The sequence below is a fragment of the Homarus americanus genome, unplaced genomic scaffold, assembly GCF_018991925.1.
Source record: "Homarus americanus isolate GMGI-L3 unplaced genomic scaffold, GMGI_Hamer_2.0 scaffold31037, whole genome shotgun sequence".
Taxonomy (NCBI): Eukaryota; Metazoa; Arthropoda; class Malacostraca; order Decapoda; family Nephropidae; genus Homarus; species Homarus americanus.
Genome location: NW_024722227.1, coordinates 127,586 through 145,270, shown reverse-complemented (window position 1 = coordinate 145,270; position 17,685 = coordinate 127,586). Strand labels below are relative to the sequence as shown.

At 43.1% G+C, this 17,685-nt stretch overlaps 1 protein-coding gene across 1 annotated transcript in view; it reads left to right on the top strand.

The window, feature by feature from the left end:
- Nucleotides 1-575: 575 nt before the first annotated feature.
- Nucleotides 576-17,685, top strand: part of LOC121862480 (unconventional myosin ID-like) — a 44,868-nt gene continuing 27,758 nt past the window's right edge. Inside the window, exons 1-4 of the mRNA XM_042360783.1 lie at nt 576-627; nt 1,902-1,971; nt 13,932-14,038; nt 15,621-15,816. Coding sequence (XP_042216717.1) covers nt 576-627; nt 1,902-1,971; nt 13,932-14,038; nt 15,621-15,816 — 425 coding nt within the window. The remainder of the gene's footprint in view (nt 628-1,901; nt 1,972-13,931; nt 14,039-15,620; nt 15,817-17,685) is intronic.

Here is a 17,685-nt window from a genome sequence, read left to right as displayed (position 1 = left end):
CCCAACCTTACCTTCGGACCAGAGGAACTTGTGCACCAGATGAACCCTCGGACCAAATGAACCCTCGGACCAAATGAACCCTCGGACCAGTGAATGACTTCATGGAGGGATTATCAAGGGATTGTATGTGGGATTATCAGTGAGATATTGGGATTAACGTTAAAACTGGTGTCATGGTGTGAGGGATGGTGTGAGGGATGGTGTGAGGAATTGTGTCATGGTGTGAGGGATGGTGTCATGGTGTAAGGGATGGTGTCATGGTGTAAGGGATGGTGTCATGGTGTGAGGGATGGTGTCATGGTGTGAGGGATGGTATCATGGTGTGAGGTATGGTGTCATGGTGTAAGGGATGGTGTCATGGTGTAAGGGATGGTGTCATGGTGTGAGGGATGGTGTCATGGTGTGAGGGATGGTGTCATGGTGTGAGTGATGGTGTCATGGTGTGAGGGATGGTGTCATGGTGTGAGGGATGGTGTCATGGTGTAAGGGATGGTGTCATGGTGTGAGGGATGGTGTCATGGTGTAAGGGATGGTGTCATGGTGTGAGGAGAAGGTTGTGGAGGTAACGACTGAGGATGTTTGCAATACTAAAGGGAGACAACTGTGAAAGACAGGAGGTCGTATCTAGTTAGTTCATTTTTTTATTATTTTTTTTTAATGTTTTATATTTACTGTGGATGCGGCGGCTGAGTGGACACAACGCTCGACTCCTATTCCAAACCTCCATAGTTCGATCCCAAAGGAAATGGTGGCGATCTACTGTACCCCCCCCCCTCTCCCCCTCTCCTGGAGTACCGAAGACTAGGTTATTAAGTTTACACTGTCCACCCTGTCTCAAACTGGCTGCTGAATTTATGGGATCCACTTTCACTCTTTTATGTGTTACGCGTCACTGCCCGTCCACCCGTCCATACTTTCCCTCGGTTACTTAATAGGATAGGGTCAGTTTCTCCGGGGGTGTGAGACAGTGCTATAGAGACGAGATCGGTAACTGTTTTATCCTGTGTGATGTGTTAAGTGAGAGATACGGTAGTACCTGTATGGAAGAGAGTGAAGAGAGACGCATCAACAACTCCTCGGGATATCAAGGAGTAGTAGTCAGAGAACACAGTGGATAGATCGAGAGGTCTTGAGTCCCCTCTCTAACCTGTTACCTGGGCACTTAATTATAAGATCTTGACTTCATCGAGACCCAATGATGAAGTTCTTTAAGAGCGAATTCATTTGGTTTCTGACAGCAACATTATCAATTATGCCCACGTGACACCCACATCACCCCTCACCACCCTTCACCCCTCACCACCCCTCACCCACACTACCCCCTCACCCACACCACCCACATCACCCCACACCACCCCTCACCACCCCTCACCCACACCACCCCTCACCCACACCACCCCTCACCCACACCACCCCTCACCCACACTCGTTAGAAGAAACTGTTCGTACTCACGGTTAAGCTTATGGTAAGGGAATGGGTTATGGTCGGTTTGGGTGAGGGGAAATGGGTGTGGTGTTGTAAATGTAGGTGATGGTGAGTCATGGTAGTGGTGTGTGATGAAAGTGACTCTGGGAAGGAGAGAACACGTATCTTAGCCTGCCATGGAGGGAGGGAGAGTCGGGAAGTGGCGAGCCAAGGCTTCCTCTGGCGCGGTCTGTAGTAACTCACTGGAAAGGGATGTGTGTGTGTGCGCGTGTGTGATCCTGGGAGACACATTATATAGATATACCGTAAAAATCAGGATTGGGTAGGCTTTTGTTATCATCATCATCATCATCATCATCATCATCATCATCATCATCATCATCATCATTGTGTGTTGTTGTATTGCCACATATACATTCTCTGCACGTGTTCAATGAGGTAGTCTTGTAACACGTGTTGTCTCTCCACAGGTAAGACTATGATGGTGGAGGAGGAGGACCTTACTACTGCTGCAGGAGACACCCATCACTGTCTCGTTACCTAAGGTGCTGTATGTATGTGACACCTTGGGACCTTACCTCTGCCTAACCTAACCTAACATTACCATTAAGATCCTTCACTCACTCCTTTCTTCTCACCTCTCCAACACACACACACACACCCCTAACATTAACCAAACCTAACCTAACCAAACCTAATAAGTCACATATCCTCCACAACCACACACAACCCATCGGGACAAAACAGCTATCGTATTTACTGCCTTTATCAATAGTATATAAGACCGCTTGGTGTGCTATGATGATAATAATAATTATCTCGTCTAACATGTCCTGGGTTTTAGTTGTAGCTTCCTTCCTCCTCCTCTTCTCCTCCCACCCCTCACATCCCCTCATCCCTCCCCCCACATCCCTCCCCCCATCCCCCCTCCCCATCCCCCTCCCCCACCCCTCCCCACACCCTCTCCATGTGGTAGATAGAGTCTCAATAGACATAAACACGTGTTGTAGTTATCACGTCTGGGATAGAGTGTGGCTCAAGGATATTAATAAGTGTTGGGGTTATTATTATTTTTTATGGATATTTTTGTGTTTTTAGTTTATATTTATTTTTTAATGTGGGAATAATAATATAGGTACACAGGTGAAGGTATAGCAGGTACACAGGTGAAGGTATAGCAGGTACACAGGTGAAGGTATAGCAGGTACACGGGTGAAGGTATAGCAGGTACACAGGTGAAGGTATAGCAGGTACACGGGTGAAGGTATAGCAGGTACACGGGTGAAGGTATAGCAGGTTCACAGGTGAAGGTATAGCAGGTTCACAGGTGAAGGTATAGCAGGTACAGTTATAGACGCTGAAAATGAGGGTTGTGGTGTGGTGGAGAAGGGTTATGTGTGAGGTGGAGAGAGGGTTGTGGTGTGGTGGAGAGTGGAGGGTTGTGGTGTGTGGTGGAGAGAGAGAGACGTGGTGTGGTGGAGAAGAAAGGGTTGTGGTGTGGTGGAGAGAAGGAAGAGGGTTGTGGTGTGGTGGAGAGAGAGTAAGGGTTGTGGTGTGGTGGAGAGAGAGGAAGGATTGTGGTGTGGTGGAGAGAGAGGAAGGATTGTGGTGTGGTGGAGAGAGAGGGTTGTGGTGTGGTGGAGAGAGAGGAAGGATTGTGGTGTGGTGGAGAGAGAGGGTTGTGGTGTGGTGAAGAGAGAGGAAGGGTTGTGGTAAATTAAGGGGTTACAAGTGGCTGTTATCATCTTTATCTCAGGTGGTTTCCCGAGATAAAGCCTCGCTACACCTGTGCCTTGACTCTCTCACCTACACCTTCTGCTGCTCAACCCTTCAGGACCCAATGACACGTTAATGATTCACCTTAGCTGTGTACTACACCTCTATGACCTACTAACTCACCTTTACCTCAGCTCTGTGTACTGCACCTTCATGTAATATGGGAGCCATGGGAACAGGGACCCATTAGTATTGGGACCCACTGTTACTAGGCTTCAATTTTAATGGTTATGCTGTGTTGGGGTCTTTAAGACTGGGTGACCGGAGACAGACCCGTCTCACTCTAACCTACTGTACTTAAACGTACCCTGAGGTAATAATTAACTGAAGAACGTAGAACAGTTGCCGGGGGTGTTGTTGGCTAACAGTTTTTACTTGATGAACTTATCGATTTACTTTATATCTACTGCTATACCTCACTGTGTTCCCTCTGCCTGAAAGTGGGTTCCATACGCATGACTGCTCCTGGATCGAACCAGCAATCCATAGGACAGGAGGCGAAGGCTGTATCCACTCTGCCTCTGTACCCCTCTTCTGTACCTGTAACTTCAGAATAGTCCCTTCCTCCTCCTCTGTCTCCCATCATCATATTATTTTAACTTATCCTCCTGAAGGATCATTTGTGGATGACGTACGTATCAAGGATGAATGAAAGTCATCTTGTGGTCAGTTTTTCCCTCTGACAAAATGACTGTTTTGTCACAATTTCTGGTCACTGGATGTTGAGCACTGACAATCATGTTCGAGTCGTATGCTGTCACGTCTTTGAGTGCCAGTAAATGCGGTGAGTCAAGTGGAGACATTGTAAGACTTGTGTTGATCCTCCCACACCTTCCTCCTCCTCCGTCAGGGAGAGTGACTGTCCCCGGGAAATCCTGTACATCCTTCTCCCCTCCCCAGGCAGACCCGTCAAGGGATGGCTCGCCTCCCTCAGGACGTCCCCTCTCCTCCCAGGCACACCCCTCCCCACCAGGAAGTCTCTCTTCCTTCACTGCCTTCATTGTCCTTCTAACCGGCAGGAGGTGTCGCCTCCCCTTGTCATTGGTATCCTGTGGATGTCCTGTAGCCTGACAGCTGGTAGGACCATTGCTACCGGGGTGACTCTTAGCCTGGTAATCAAACGTTAAGATACACCTGTCATAAGGGGCCCCAATCCTTATGGTTAGGTGAGCTTGAGACTAATTGATACAGAGACCCATTTAATCTACAGTACCATCACCACCACATCGGTTCCTTAGATTCCTATAGGACTTCCATCACCTCTCCTTGGATGACTCCTTACATTATAACCTTTACAGAAACAGGGAATTGTTTTTTTATTACAATTTCCTAGATAATCATGTAAGATTTTTCCCCTACGTACCAACACAAGGATGGTGTTGTGTTATGGTGCTAAGGCCTTGACCCCACGACCACCTCTGATCACAAGGCAGTGCGGCGGTGTGGTAAGCTTTTCTCCTGCCTGGATAAACTGGACTTGGGTAGGTGGGTGGGTACATGTTTCACCACACCTTTATTTCTTGTCTCTCCTCCACTACCTCTGACTTTACTAAGGTTTCTCTCCGTCACCGATATTTATTGTTGTTTGTGGAGGCCGTCAGCACCGAGGTTGTTTCTGGCCGTCTGTGTCTTATTTCAGGGAGTGGATTTGTGTTTTTGTCTGTAATATAATGAACGTTAATCCAATTTACTCTCTCTCTCTCTGGTGCAACAATATTGTGATGCAATTAGAGTCTTGACTTAATTTCTACGTTATATATTATTATACATGACAACTGTGCGGACTTTTTCTTTAGTCGACATAGGCAGAACCCAGGGAGCGGTCATTGTTATTTTCCTTTCTTTTATTTATTTTGTTATTGTTATTTTTTATTATTTTTATTATTTTTTATTATTATTATTATTTTTATTTTTTTGAGGGGGGGGGGATTTCTTAGTCATTTCATTTTAATGGCATTTGATGGTAACAATAATAATGATAGGTGTAATATTAATACTACTACTACTACTACTATTTCTAATAATAATGTATTTCTAAATCAATTATATAACAAAGGTACATACAGAATGGTAAATACTCTTAATATTCCCAGATCTTCGTTAACACTGAATACAAAACGAATACCTTTGTGTTTAATATCGTGGCTGAGGGATGTATAGTAACACCCACTTGCAGAGGAACCCAGCAGGCATAGAAGTTATGTACACGCGAGTATTGGTGATAATCTAGGAGGCAGACTTTGCTTTACGAAACGTTTCCCGAATACTGTTTGATGACCTCTCTCTCTGTCGTGTTGATGGTGACAATACCCAGTTCTTCACCATCACTACCACTATCACGAGGGCTGACTCACGATATTGTCCTGATGAAACTGAACGTGGATGTAGGTCACGGTGTAGCCTGTAGGTCAACTCTTAGAGATTTCTATATTTTTCGGAAGAGGATTTGTCAGAAGGTGAGTGAGTGAGTGAGTGGCCAAAACAAAACTCAGGTGTATTCAGTAACTCGTTCTTATCTAGAAAATTGTGGCTGACCTCAATAAATTTATCTTTCCATGGGTACATTGTGTATAAAATAAAGATAACTTTTATTAACATTAGGTAATATTACTGATGAAAAGGGCACATGAATATCTATCTATCTGGACCCGTAATGAAGATAGTGGTTAAAAAAAAAAATGCCTGCCCTACTTTTTTCCCCTAACCCGTTACCGGAAAGCTAGCTAGCTCTCTCTCTCTCTCTCTCTCTCATATCAGCCTCGCGTATTCGTATGTATGTATGTATGTATGTATGTATGTATGTATGTATGTATGTATGTGTTTTGCCATAAATATCCTCCCCTCAAGTTGGTTTAGACATTGACACACCCCTACACCGGAACATTTCAAAATCTCCTTAGCTGACATCGGAACGTTCTTTAGGATATCCGGAGTCCGTCAGAAAGTTTATGAATCCATAGCTACACCGAAACGTTTAAAGATAACAGTGGAACTTTGTGAGTTTAGTTGGTTCTTGTTTGTGTGTGTGGGGGTAATTGATCTCAGTTACTTGCTTGGATCGTTTTTGCGTGTTTGTTTATCTCTGTGTTGTAAATCTCTCTTCCTTCCTATTACAACAATAGACCAGATGTGCAGAGTTATCAATCACTCATTATTATTATTGTTTAAACCAAACCAATCTTATATTCTTCATTGTCTTATAAGAAAGTAGATAGTCACTCGTATAGTCACAGGTTACAAGCGTAGGGTTAGCTTGGGGGATCTACAATTACATTCACTATTGTGTAACTCTAGCAAGCGGACTGTATTGGAGCTGATGACACACACACACACACACACACACACACACACACACACACCCACACACACACACACACACACACCCACACACACACACACACACACACACACACACACACACACACAGCACACACACACCCATATTACTGGCAGGTTTTTCTTACACGATTATTAAGGTAAACTGTGTTGAATTTAGTGGTGATAGAGTGGTGGTGATGTATGTTGTCTTAATGATGATGATGAGGAGGAGGTATTGATGATTGTGATGATTGATGGTGTTTATGAGGTGATGATGGTCTTGGTGATTGTAAGAATGATGATGATGGTTACAGGTAGTCCTTTAGGTGTATACGGGAATTAATACGAATATTCTTTAAGAGGAAGACGCACACCAACCACGTGAGTAGTGTAGTCGTTAGTACAGGAAGCCTTTTTGTTTTGTACTCGTTAACAGATAGATACTAACCTGATGCTTGAATTAATACTTATTGTATCCAGAACTGATGCTAATTACCTGATCTATTCTACGTTAAAACTTATACATTTTCTGGACAGTAATCTCATGAGCAACCAATAGTGAGGATGATGATGTGGTTCAATGGCTGCGTTAACAAACAAGTCCCTCACGCTAAAAGATCCTTCAGGCAGGTCAGGAAAGGCAGAGACATGAATGACTAAAAACGCACCCATAACACAACATTAACGGGAGGTACCAGGAACGCACCAGAACGCCCCCTCCTACCGTCTTCGCGGACACCACAACGTCTGTGGCCTTCAGGAGGAAAATCGTTGACTTGAATGTGGAAACAGCACAGAATGATAGTAATTCCCTGGACTTGTGTTGACGGGGGTGGAGGGTGTTGCTTGCGTAGTGAACGTCATGTTTGGGTTCCCAGTGTGTGTGTGTGTGTGTGTGTGTGTGTGTGTAAAGGTAGCTTGAGCTAGCTTTCCCATGCGACTTATCTCTCTCTCTCACAGCTTATCATCCTCCTTACTCTCGCCTGTTTCTCACCCCCCTCCTTATTCCTCCTACCCCTCTTATCTACTTTTCTCACTTCGCTTTCTAAATCAGTTTGTGTGTGTGTGTGTGTGTGTGTGTGTGTGTGTGTGTGTGTGTGTACACGTACGAAATTGTCTGCTTGTATCTGACACTCACACATTTCCTCCCCTCCCCTCCTTCCCCCTCCCACACTGCTGATGTTAAGACAAGAGGGTCACGTGAGGAGGGAAGCCTCAAGAAGGAGCGAGAGTTATTCCTTCAAGTATTCCTTCCTCCTTGAGTTACAACGTTCGTTCTTAGCCCAGTCCCATGGGCCCCAGTTCTAATACACCCCTAGTAATAATAAAATTAAGTTTGATTGGGCCTATTAATATCGGGGCTATTTACCCTGCAGCCCTGCTGATTGTTGTTGGTTCATCTGTTGACTACTGTTGTTCCTCGTCTGTTTACTGTTTATATTCTCTCTCTCGGAATTTAATAGACACAACAGGTAGACTCAGGTAGGACTACAACACACCCACAATCTTGTACGGGAGACGAACTGTGACACACCCCGTAGTTGAGATAAACTACGCCTTCCGTTGTCACCGTCACAGGATGGCGACACTGATAAGGGAGGAGGCGCCATGGCAAAGGAGGATGACGTCACGACTCAACAAGATGACGTCACGGCCTTTAGTTTAGCAAATGACGTTGACCCGTTACTCCCGTTATATTTAATTGTCTGTTGATGTTATTTGTATCATTATGCATTTAATTATTTTTGATATTGTGGGGGAGAATTAAGTGGGGACGAATCTGCCAGACTTTTAAACGTTATTATTAAAACATTGTCAAAAGTAGATAGATAAATGAGAGAGGAAATTAATACCTATCCCACATGTTTAATTTTTGCCCGTAATACATAATGTTATTGTAGTACAGTATTTAGTGACTGATGGTGTTTCATTATAGTATCGTTATTGATCTAGGTATTTAAACCACCAGGGTTGTTAAGGAGAGTTTAATAGGGTTTAGTTTTAGATGTACCTCAAATACCAGGGTTTATTAAGCACGGTTTACAAGGTTTATTTCCTATAACATAATCTTCAAGGTGAATTTATATACCTTGGTGTTTTTAGAGATGTAAGTGTCAGGTTAATCTTCAACGGTGATTCGGCAAACTCGTGACCTCTGACCTTTTATTAAGAAGGTCAGGTAGGCGACAGGTGGGGGTGCAGCGCCAAGGTCACCTGTGTCAGGAGGCAGTTACATGTACAGGTAGAGGTACAGGTGACTACTACAGATATAGAGGCGAGATGCAGATACAGGTACATACAGGTACAGGTGATGGTGTTACAGAGTAGTGCAGGTCCCAAGGTGGGGGGGGGGGGATGTGTATCGTGGAATACTTGAATATTTTTGGTTATGTATTGTTGACTCCCGAACCACTAGTCTGGCCTTATTGTTGTTACTGTGTGTGGTAATAATAATAATAATTAACGGTTTATTAATAGAGTTGCAGCCGTTGGATGAAAATATACAAACTTACTTGTGATTTAGACATAATGATATGCGTTCAATACATTTACAGGGCTGTAAATGTGTGTGTGTGTGTGTGTGTGTGTATGTGCGCGTGTGTGTGTGCGCGCGCTCCTATCCGTACGTACCCTGCGCACCCGTCCCCATTATGATCCCGTAACTGAGTTCGAACCCGTACCTGGCTGTACCCAACTCCAAAAGTTATACCCGTACTCATACTTGCAAACGTATCCACACCCGTACCCGTTGTAGTACCCGTATCCACACCCGTACCCGTTGTAGTACCCGTATCCACACCGGTACCAGTAACTCGGTGACCGTAGGTTGCTCTTCAGATTATGACAGGTGCCGCATGAGGCGGTGAGCGGGGCTGTGGGGGGGAGGGGGTGTGGTGAGGGAGTAGGTGGGGGGAGTGTAGTAAATACGTTGGTGGAGCGTGGTAAGGGCGTTGGTGGGGGTGGAGCATGGTGAGAACGTTGGTGGGGGAGCATGGTGAGGGCGTTGGTGGGGGAGGAGCGTGGAGATATAACCTGACCATTATGTCATACACCATTACCGCTGTAAACGTCGACTGTCACGCCGCCATTGTTAACCTGTTGTAGCTCTCATGCCTCACTCTTCCTGTTAGCTGTCAAGTCTCCTCCTCTGTGTTTTTGCAGCCCTGTGTTAAACCTAAAGCTGCCATTTGTATTCCCAGAGATCTTTTGTCTTTGCAGCTGCCTATTGTCCTTGTAATCCTACACTGGTGGCGGTTTTGTTTTATCTATTGATATATGAATTGTATATACCAGCCTCACACAACATCTGGATAATCTGTTGCTTTACCTTAAAATTACTTTGACCTTGTTTAACGTATAATCATCAGCAGGTAAACGCAGGTATATTACTGCTAAGAGAAAGAAGCATACCACACAACGCCACCTTTATGATACAGTGACCACGTGGGGTAGTTATTGTACCTGTACCTTAAATATGGCCTTTAATGTATCTGAGGGAGATATTTATTCCGGGGCGTATTGATGGAGGGGCGAGGTGACACTTGGCCCCCCGACAGCGTGGTATTGTTTACATGGGGACATCCGGGGGAGGGGGCTATTGTGTCTCACCATATTGACGAGTGCCACACGTTACACATTAGGCACCCTCACACCACCACTCATATCTCTCTCCCCGTCTTCGCACAAACAGTCCACTCTTCCAATTGTCCCATGTCATATCCTTCCCAGCCTCCGAGGTGAGAGGGAGTGTGGTGATGGGTGTGTCACGTGGTGGTGAGTGACCGCGTCAACCACAGGTGGTATCAGGTGTTGGTATCGGGTGTGTGTGCCTTGCTGGTTGTGTTGTCAGGCAGTTAATAACACAGCCCTTCCATCGTGTAGGTAACATCAGATGGCCAGCGAACGTTCGTCTGGTGGTGGTGATCGATGACAATGCCTGGCGTAAACATCAAGTTAAGGTTAACATAGATAATTAAATACAGTAGGTATGAACCGAACGATAGCATATTATACTGTACTCACTCATTATCAGGAGAAATAGGTCACTGGCTGCTGAGTATATGTATGTATAAATAAATAAAAATAAATAAAAATAAATTAAAAAAATAAAAATAATAAATAATAAAATAAATAAATATTGAAGTGATAACCGTGGTAACACTATGAGATGCTCTTATTACCACCATGCTATTGTACTATTCCAGATGATACTAAATGTTACATAATACTTCCTTGAAATAAATGTGTAGTATATATCAGGTGCCTCAAAGAGAGCTCAGGTTCTCAACTGGCTCAGCCATGTTAATATTGTTATTATTATCCACTCTGTATCTGTGTTCTTCTGGCTAAATAAACTGTTACAATTCAATACTCACGAGGAAGATAAAAAGTTAAGAGTTGTAGGCGTCAGGGAGGGGGAGTGGTGGGGGGGTGTGTGTCAAGCATGTTGGCGCCGAAATGTGATCTCTCTTTTGAAGGAAGACCAAGAGAAAAAGGATTATGTTTCAGGAGTAGAGGAAGAAAGATAAGAAGAAAAGAGAATTAAATGCTATTGAAGGACATAAATAAGTTGATGATGGTGAAAAGGAGAATAAGATAATTAAGAAGAGATAAAATGAGGTGATAATGAAAGAAAATGAATAAGATGGTCGTGAGGAAGAGGAGTAACTCGATAACGAAAGAAAAAATATATTAATTTTATAATGAAAAACAAAAACCTGATGATTAAACACCTGTGGGCTTTAATTAGGTTAGGTAAGGTTAGACTGGGTTAGTTTAGCATAGGTTCGGGCAGGGTAGGTTAAATTAGGGTATGTATGTTAAATTTTGTTGGATTAGGTTAACATTGGGGTGTTTAATCATCAGGTGAAATAATCTAGGGAGCCTAATCTTTACGTGATCCAACTACTGACCGAGTTAACAAGAAGGGGTAGACGGGAGGGTTAAACTGAGTCAAGGGTTTTATAAACTACATTTTTATGGCTTCGGTAAACCTCTATACAGTATGTTTAGCAGGACGCCGCGACACCTTGACTGTATTGGTTGAGAAGGGGAAGAGATACGTGTACAGTAAATGAGTGTTATTGTGAATGGATAAATTGAAATGAATAGGAGAGTGTACAGTAGAGTTGATTATGCAGTACAGGGTATCATTATTATTATTATTATTATTATTATTATTATTATTATTATTATTATCATTATTATTATTATTATTATTATTATTATTATTATTATTATTGCGGTAATACAAATTGTTATTATGCTTTTTTTTATTATATGTTAGCGTTCAGTCTCTTCAGGAATTTACCGTCGTATTGATGTTAACCCGGGTAGCTGGCTGACCTCATAATTGACCTACATTCGTCTCTGATATTATGGTCACCTCCCGGGGGCTGTATCTAACTGTTGCCTTACTTGTTATTATTCCTCTGAGGCTCCGTAATTCGCCTCGCTAGGGCTTCGTTCGCATTGTAAATATTGTAGGAGTGTGTCAAGTGTCGGTGCTGTTGGTATGGGGCTTCCGGGGTAACTTTGACTTTAGTTTATTTTGGTTTATATTTTTTTAAGAGATGGAAAGAAAGAAAGAAAAAATGATAAAAGAAAGGAAAAGAAAATGAAGAATATAGACACTACTGATGTTGTTCTACCTGTCGGGAAGTTGGCTGAGATAATTACAGTACATGCTTTAATTTGGTGTATGAGGTGGGGAGATGAGTGTCTCAGGTGTGTTCACGACTACAGAGGGCGTGTAGGGAGGTAGTGAGGGGTCAGTTTGTTCGGTGGTGCAGATGATGATGATGGTGTCGGCTATACAAATGGGTATAACCAGTCGAGGAACGATGTGAGAGTTAGCAATACGTTTAGCTTCTCGACAAGGTGACCTACCCACTGTGGGCACTTCACCACAAACATTAGGATCAGTCACCAGCGTTCCCCTTCACTTGGCATTGTAACCCTTTATGTATGGAGGCTACACCAGGCGAGAGTTGGTGAGGTTTTCGCTACCACTCGTGCTGTAGGTGCGAGCGTTGACCTGGGTTGCTTGACTCCGGCTGTCAGGTGGCCTTGTTGGCAGGATCATGATAGGGACTTGTTTGTGAATGTTATGACGTGTTAACCTTAGAATATCAGCTGTCAGGTACCTCCTCGTTAATTAACAAACGCGGGGAGAGTGAAGGCCTGGGTGGGTGTACGCAAGGTGAAGACTGCATTAGGAGGTGCACACAGGACGGTGAGCTTAGGGATGTAAGTTAACACACACACACACACACCAAATAGTCAGGTGTGAGGGATATAGGTTACAGGTGTGTGCGTGTGTGTGGAACACCTGCACAGAGTCAGGGACAAGCACCACCACACACTACCTACCTTACCTCACCACCACACACTATATCTACCTCACCACCACATACTATATCTACCTTACCACACACCATACCTACCTCACCACCACACACCATATATCTAATCTTACTCACCACCACACACTATACCTACCTCACCATCACATACCATATTCACCCACACACACCATACCTACCTCACCACCACACACTATATCTACCTCACCACCACACACTATACCCACCCACCTCACCACCACACTATATCTACCTCACCACCACACACACTATATCTACTCCACACACACACCATACCCACCTCACCACCACACACCCATCTACCCACCACCACACACTACCTACCTTACCTCACCACCACACACCATACCTACCTCACCACCACACACCATACCTACCTCACCACCATGTAGGCCTATACTCATGTCATCTTTATCTCACCATCACTGTCACTATCATCACTATATACTCACAGAGTCATATTTCACCTCCTTTCTTCCTGTTCTCCGCCTATTTTCGTCACCTACTCACACATTATTTTCTTCTCCCCATAAGACTATCTATACACCACTTCACCACGATTCTCTCATACACTCACCCTACGGGACACACTTTAGTCTATTGGTAGTCATTATTGTCAGGGAGTTTATAATCTTAATATTCAAGATGACATTACAATATTATGAAGATTGATAAAGATAATTGATTATGATTTTTTGGCATCATTGACCACTAACTATGCCTTGTATCGTATGCCCCTTAATCTGACCGGTTATAATGCTTAGGGTTTTTTTTCTTCACATCAGACACCCTTCTACGCTGTATAATTATTAAGAGCATAAGGATTTACACTCGTCGTTTTGTTTGTTATGACCAAGTTTGCTCACAGGACTACAGTATGTGGGATTCTTTGTATGCATTCTTAAGTTATCTAATTGGATTTCAAGCTATTTGGATACTTATTCTTCTTGTTCTTTTTCTTTCGTGTGTGTGTGTGTGTGTGTGTGTCTCACCGGTCATTACAGAGGCGTTCCTTTGTGTTACAGGTTCAATGGCGGGAAGATCTACACGTATATCGGGGAGGTGTGTGTCTCCATCAACCCCTACAGAGCCATCAATCTCTACGGCAAGGACTACGTCAACCAATATAAAGGTAAGGTGATTGATTGGCGAGGAAGGGCAAAGGTGGCGTGGAGGGAGGGGGGCAGCGGTACACTTCCATACGTCTCTTTAAAACTAAACCCGTTTATTCAGCCGAGTCATGTTTATACAGTATATTAACAATAAGGGTAAAGGCAATACTATTTTCACGCTTAGTAAACCTATTTCAGCATATCCTTAGTGCAGAGAACACGTGTCCAGTAGAACACGAAGAAGATGTAAACCTATATAACTGTACTGTATTGTAGAGTGTAGAAATACTATACAAAATTTCACCCTAACAGACTTGGTAAGGTATAAAAATAAATAAATGTGTTACAGTAAATATAAACCATACGTAATACAATAATAAAAATAATAATTGAACTTTAAATAATTATGCCAGCTCTCCATTTGTTAATATTATTTTCTACAATACTTTACTGTAATAGTTTTATAAGATACATCACGTAAGAGCGGTGTTAGTAGCCTTTAAGACACATAAAAATCTTGTACTGTCTTCTTTCATTAATATTGACATGGGTATTCCTTTCCATTTCTTGTTCTACCTTACCCCCTTTTCCTCCATTCCATTTACCCTCTTATGCCTGCCTCTCACTCTCTTCCATTGTTTCCTCTTCCTGCATCTTGGCTTCCCCTTATCCTTCCCTTCTCTCATCTTATGTCTGTTTTTTTGCCCCCTCTCCTTCCCTCTCCTCCCCTTTCCCTTCGTTCCCTCACCACCTGGTCTCCTGGGTGTGAAGACTGCCTCAAGTAATAGTGTTCTCCCTCACTGTCTCAAGTGTTAGCTGTACCCAATGTATGTGTTGTCACCCACCTGTGTCCAGAGTGTAAGGGGGTAGAGTGGGGGTGGAGATTTATTGTCGTGTCCAACAAGCCTTTAGCAACCTGGTCACAGTTGGACGCTGATGGTGTTTTTATATTCAAGTGATGGGCAGGTGGTGAACTTGCAACCTCATGAGAAGCAAAATCAGATGTTTTTCTGGAACACACAACAAAGCTTTATATCAGAAGGAACAATATTCTTTGGGTTCTGTGCAGTTCTTGTAACATTTATGTAACTAAACTATATCAGTAGGGAAATGCCTACATTAAGGACATTTCAAAAACACACAGTGCATTAAGCTATGCGTCCTAAAGAACAATAGTCATTTATTTTCAGAAAATTTCATCAGTTTAGACAACAATAAGTATTAAGACACATACGGGTATTTGAAAATGATTGGAAGTTAAATTTTTTTTTTTACGGGGATTAGGTCATTGACCCACATCGGGGCCTGGGGGGCGAAAATTTCATAATAATAATCATAATAAAGAACCATAAAGAAATACAAAAATTAAAAAAAAAGATCAAGAGTGAGAAACAATATACAGCATGTATGTTGTGTTGTCAAAGTAAGAGAAACAATTGAGACCCTACAATTGTGTGTAAATGCAGCAGAAAGGCAGATCAGCAACCTGGGACTTGGTACAGCACATAAACATCAAAACACAAAAATTGTTGCTTAAATGCATTGTATTTTATGTTGCACTTTGGGGAGGGCACGCAGATAATCCATGCATGTGAATAACAGGTCGGGAGATCTTTGAGCGGCCGCCACACATATTCGCCATTGCGGATGCCTCATATAAGGCGATGAAGCGACGGGGTAAGGACACCTGTATTGTCATCTCTGGTGAGTCAGGCTCGGGCAAGACTGAGGCCTCCAAGATTATCATGAGGTACATCGCTGCCGTCACCAACGTCGCCGGCCAGCAGGAGGTGGAGAGGTGAGGAACTAACGGATAAGAGAGGGATTAGAGAGGTGAGTTGCTGCACAGGAGGAGAAAAGGAGAGTTAGCTGCTGCAAGGGAAAGGGAGAAGTGGGAGAGTAGGAAGATAAAGATGTAAACTGCTAGAAGGAAGAGGGAGGAAGGGGAGGGGAGAGGTAGGGTACCAGGGGTAAGAGGAGGTTGAGAAGTGAGCCGCTATTTAGAAGAATTTGTGAGAGATCAACTCTTTGGTGTATTGGTTAATTGAAGACAAAAGTATTATTAATACTAATTTATTATTAGCATTGCATTCCAGCTGGTGCCCCAGGTTCCCACAGTCTCTGAAGCTGTTGGGATAAAGTAATATCGAGGGCTAAGGTTCCTGTGCTTTATCTCTTCCTGGTACAGTGTTCCTTAAAGCTTGCCGCTCTTCCTGCTCCAGCTACACTCCTGTATCCTTCTTCCTCCCCGTCACTTGGTCAGGTCATCCTCACTGCAGGTTTTCACCAACTTTCCGCTGGGAACTGAGTAAAAATCGCACCCATTCCCCCCTGTACTCGGCAGCTGACGGGAAACATCAGTCCCGCAAGCAACTCGATTTCCTAAAGTGAGTGTTGCTCGAGGGATTGTTTGTGAAATATCCTCGAGCGTAGAAGACAACGGCAAGAAATACAAGGATCTACGTTGTAAAAGATCAACATGGAAGGAGTGTGTGCAGGTTCTCTCTCAGGCAGCCCAGGGGAGGGAGGGAGAGTGAGCCACATTATGTTGTCATGACGGGGAGAGAGGGAGGGGTAGCCGCATTATGTTGTCAATTCAGGGCTGTGGAGTCGAAGACAAAACCTTTGACTCCGACTCCGACTCCTCAAATTTTTATGCTTCCGACTCCGACTCCGACTCCTTGGCCTATTTGTAACAACTATTTCTACCATCCTAATTGTAATTTGTATGTTGTAACCTGCGTAGGTAAAAAGTAAAACACCGTGGCTGTACTGCTACAGCTTTATTAATGATCTGGACGATATTTAAGAACTACAAAAAGATGATAGGCTTGACTTTCAAAGTTTCAATCAAAAGAAAAATAAATTTATTAAGAATTCAAGATATTAACTAGAAAACACCATTTACATGTATATCTAAAAGTTTGATCTCAGCATATGAATTTTGTTTAAGCTCATAATCTGATGTGGATCTAAATGATGATCCTACAATTCCTTTTAAAGTAAAGTTATATATTTATGTACATTAAAGAAATGAATACCTTATTAAGGAAAATGGATAAACCTTACATGATTAAGTTATTAAATTAAATTTGCCTTAATCTCACCAAAAACAGGTTGTAGCTAATTGTTTTGTAGCTGAGAGCCTCTGTGCAGTTTTCAACGAAACAAAATTTGATATAATTCAAAATTTCAAATGGTAAAGAAGAGACTATCGTCCAAAATTATAGTGCTATACTGTGCCTGCTACAATAAATTCATAATAATGCTTATAAAATGGAAATAAATTCTTTTAATAATTTAAGAAAATTAGTGGGATCAGTGGAATCACTGCAATGAATATGCCTGAGTTCATATAATTGTTCTTAGGAACAGAATAGCTTCAGTCAGATCTTCCTTCATGGAAGCCCTTAAATCTGATCTGATTATTTTCATTGCAGAAAACAGTCTTTCTACACTGACCTGAGTGGGTGGCATTGCTGTCACAGCTCTAGCTACATCTTTTACAATCTCTGGGTAAGCAGGTATGGCTTCTTCCACTGTCACTTTTGAAGACCGGAGTCGGAGTCGGAGTCTGGGCAATTTTACCGACTCCGACTCCGACTCCACAAGCCGAAATTTCCTCCGACTCCTCGACTCCGACTCCGACTCCGACTCCACAGCCCTG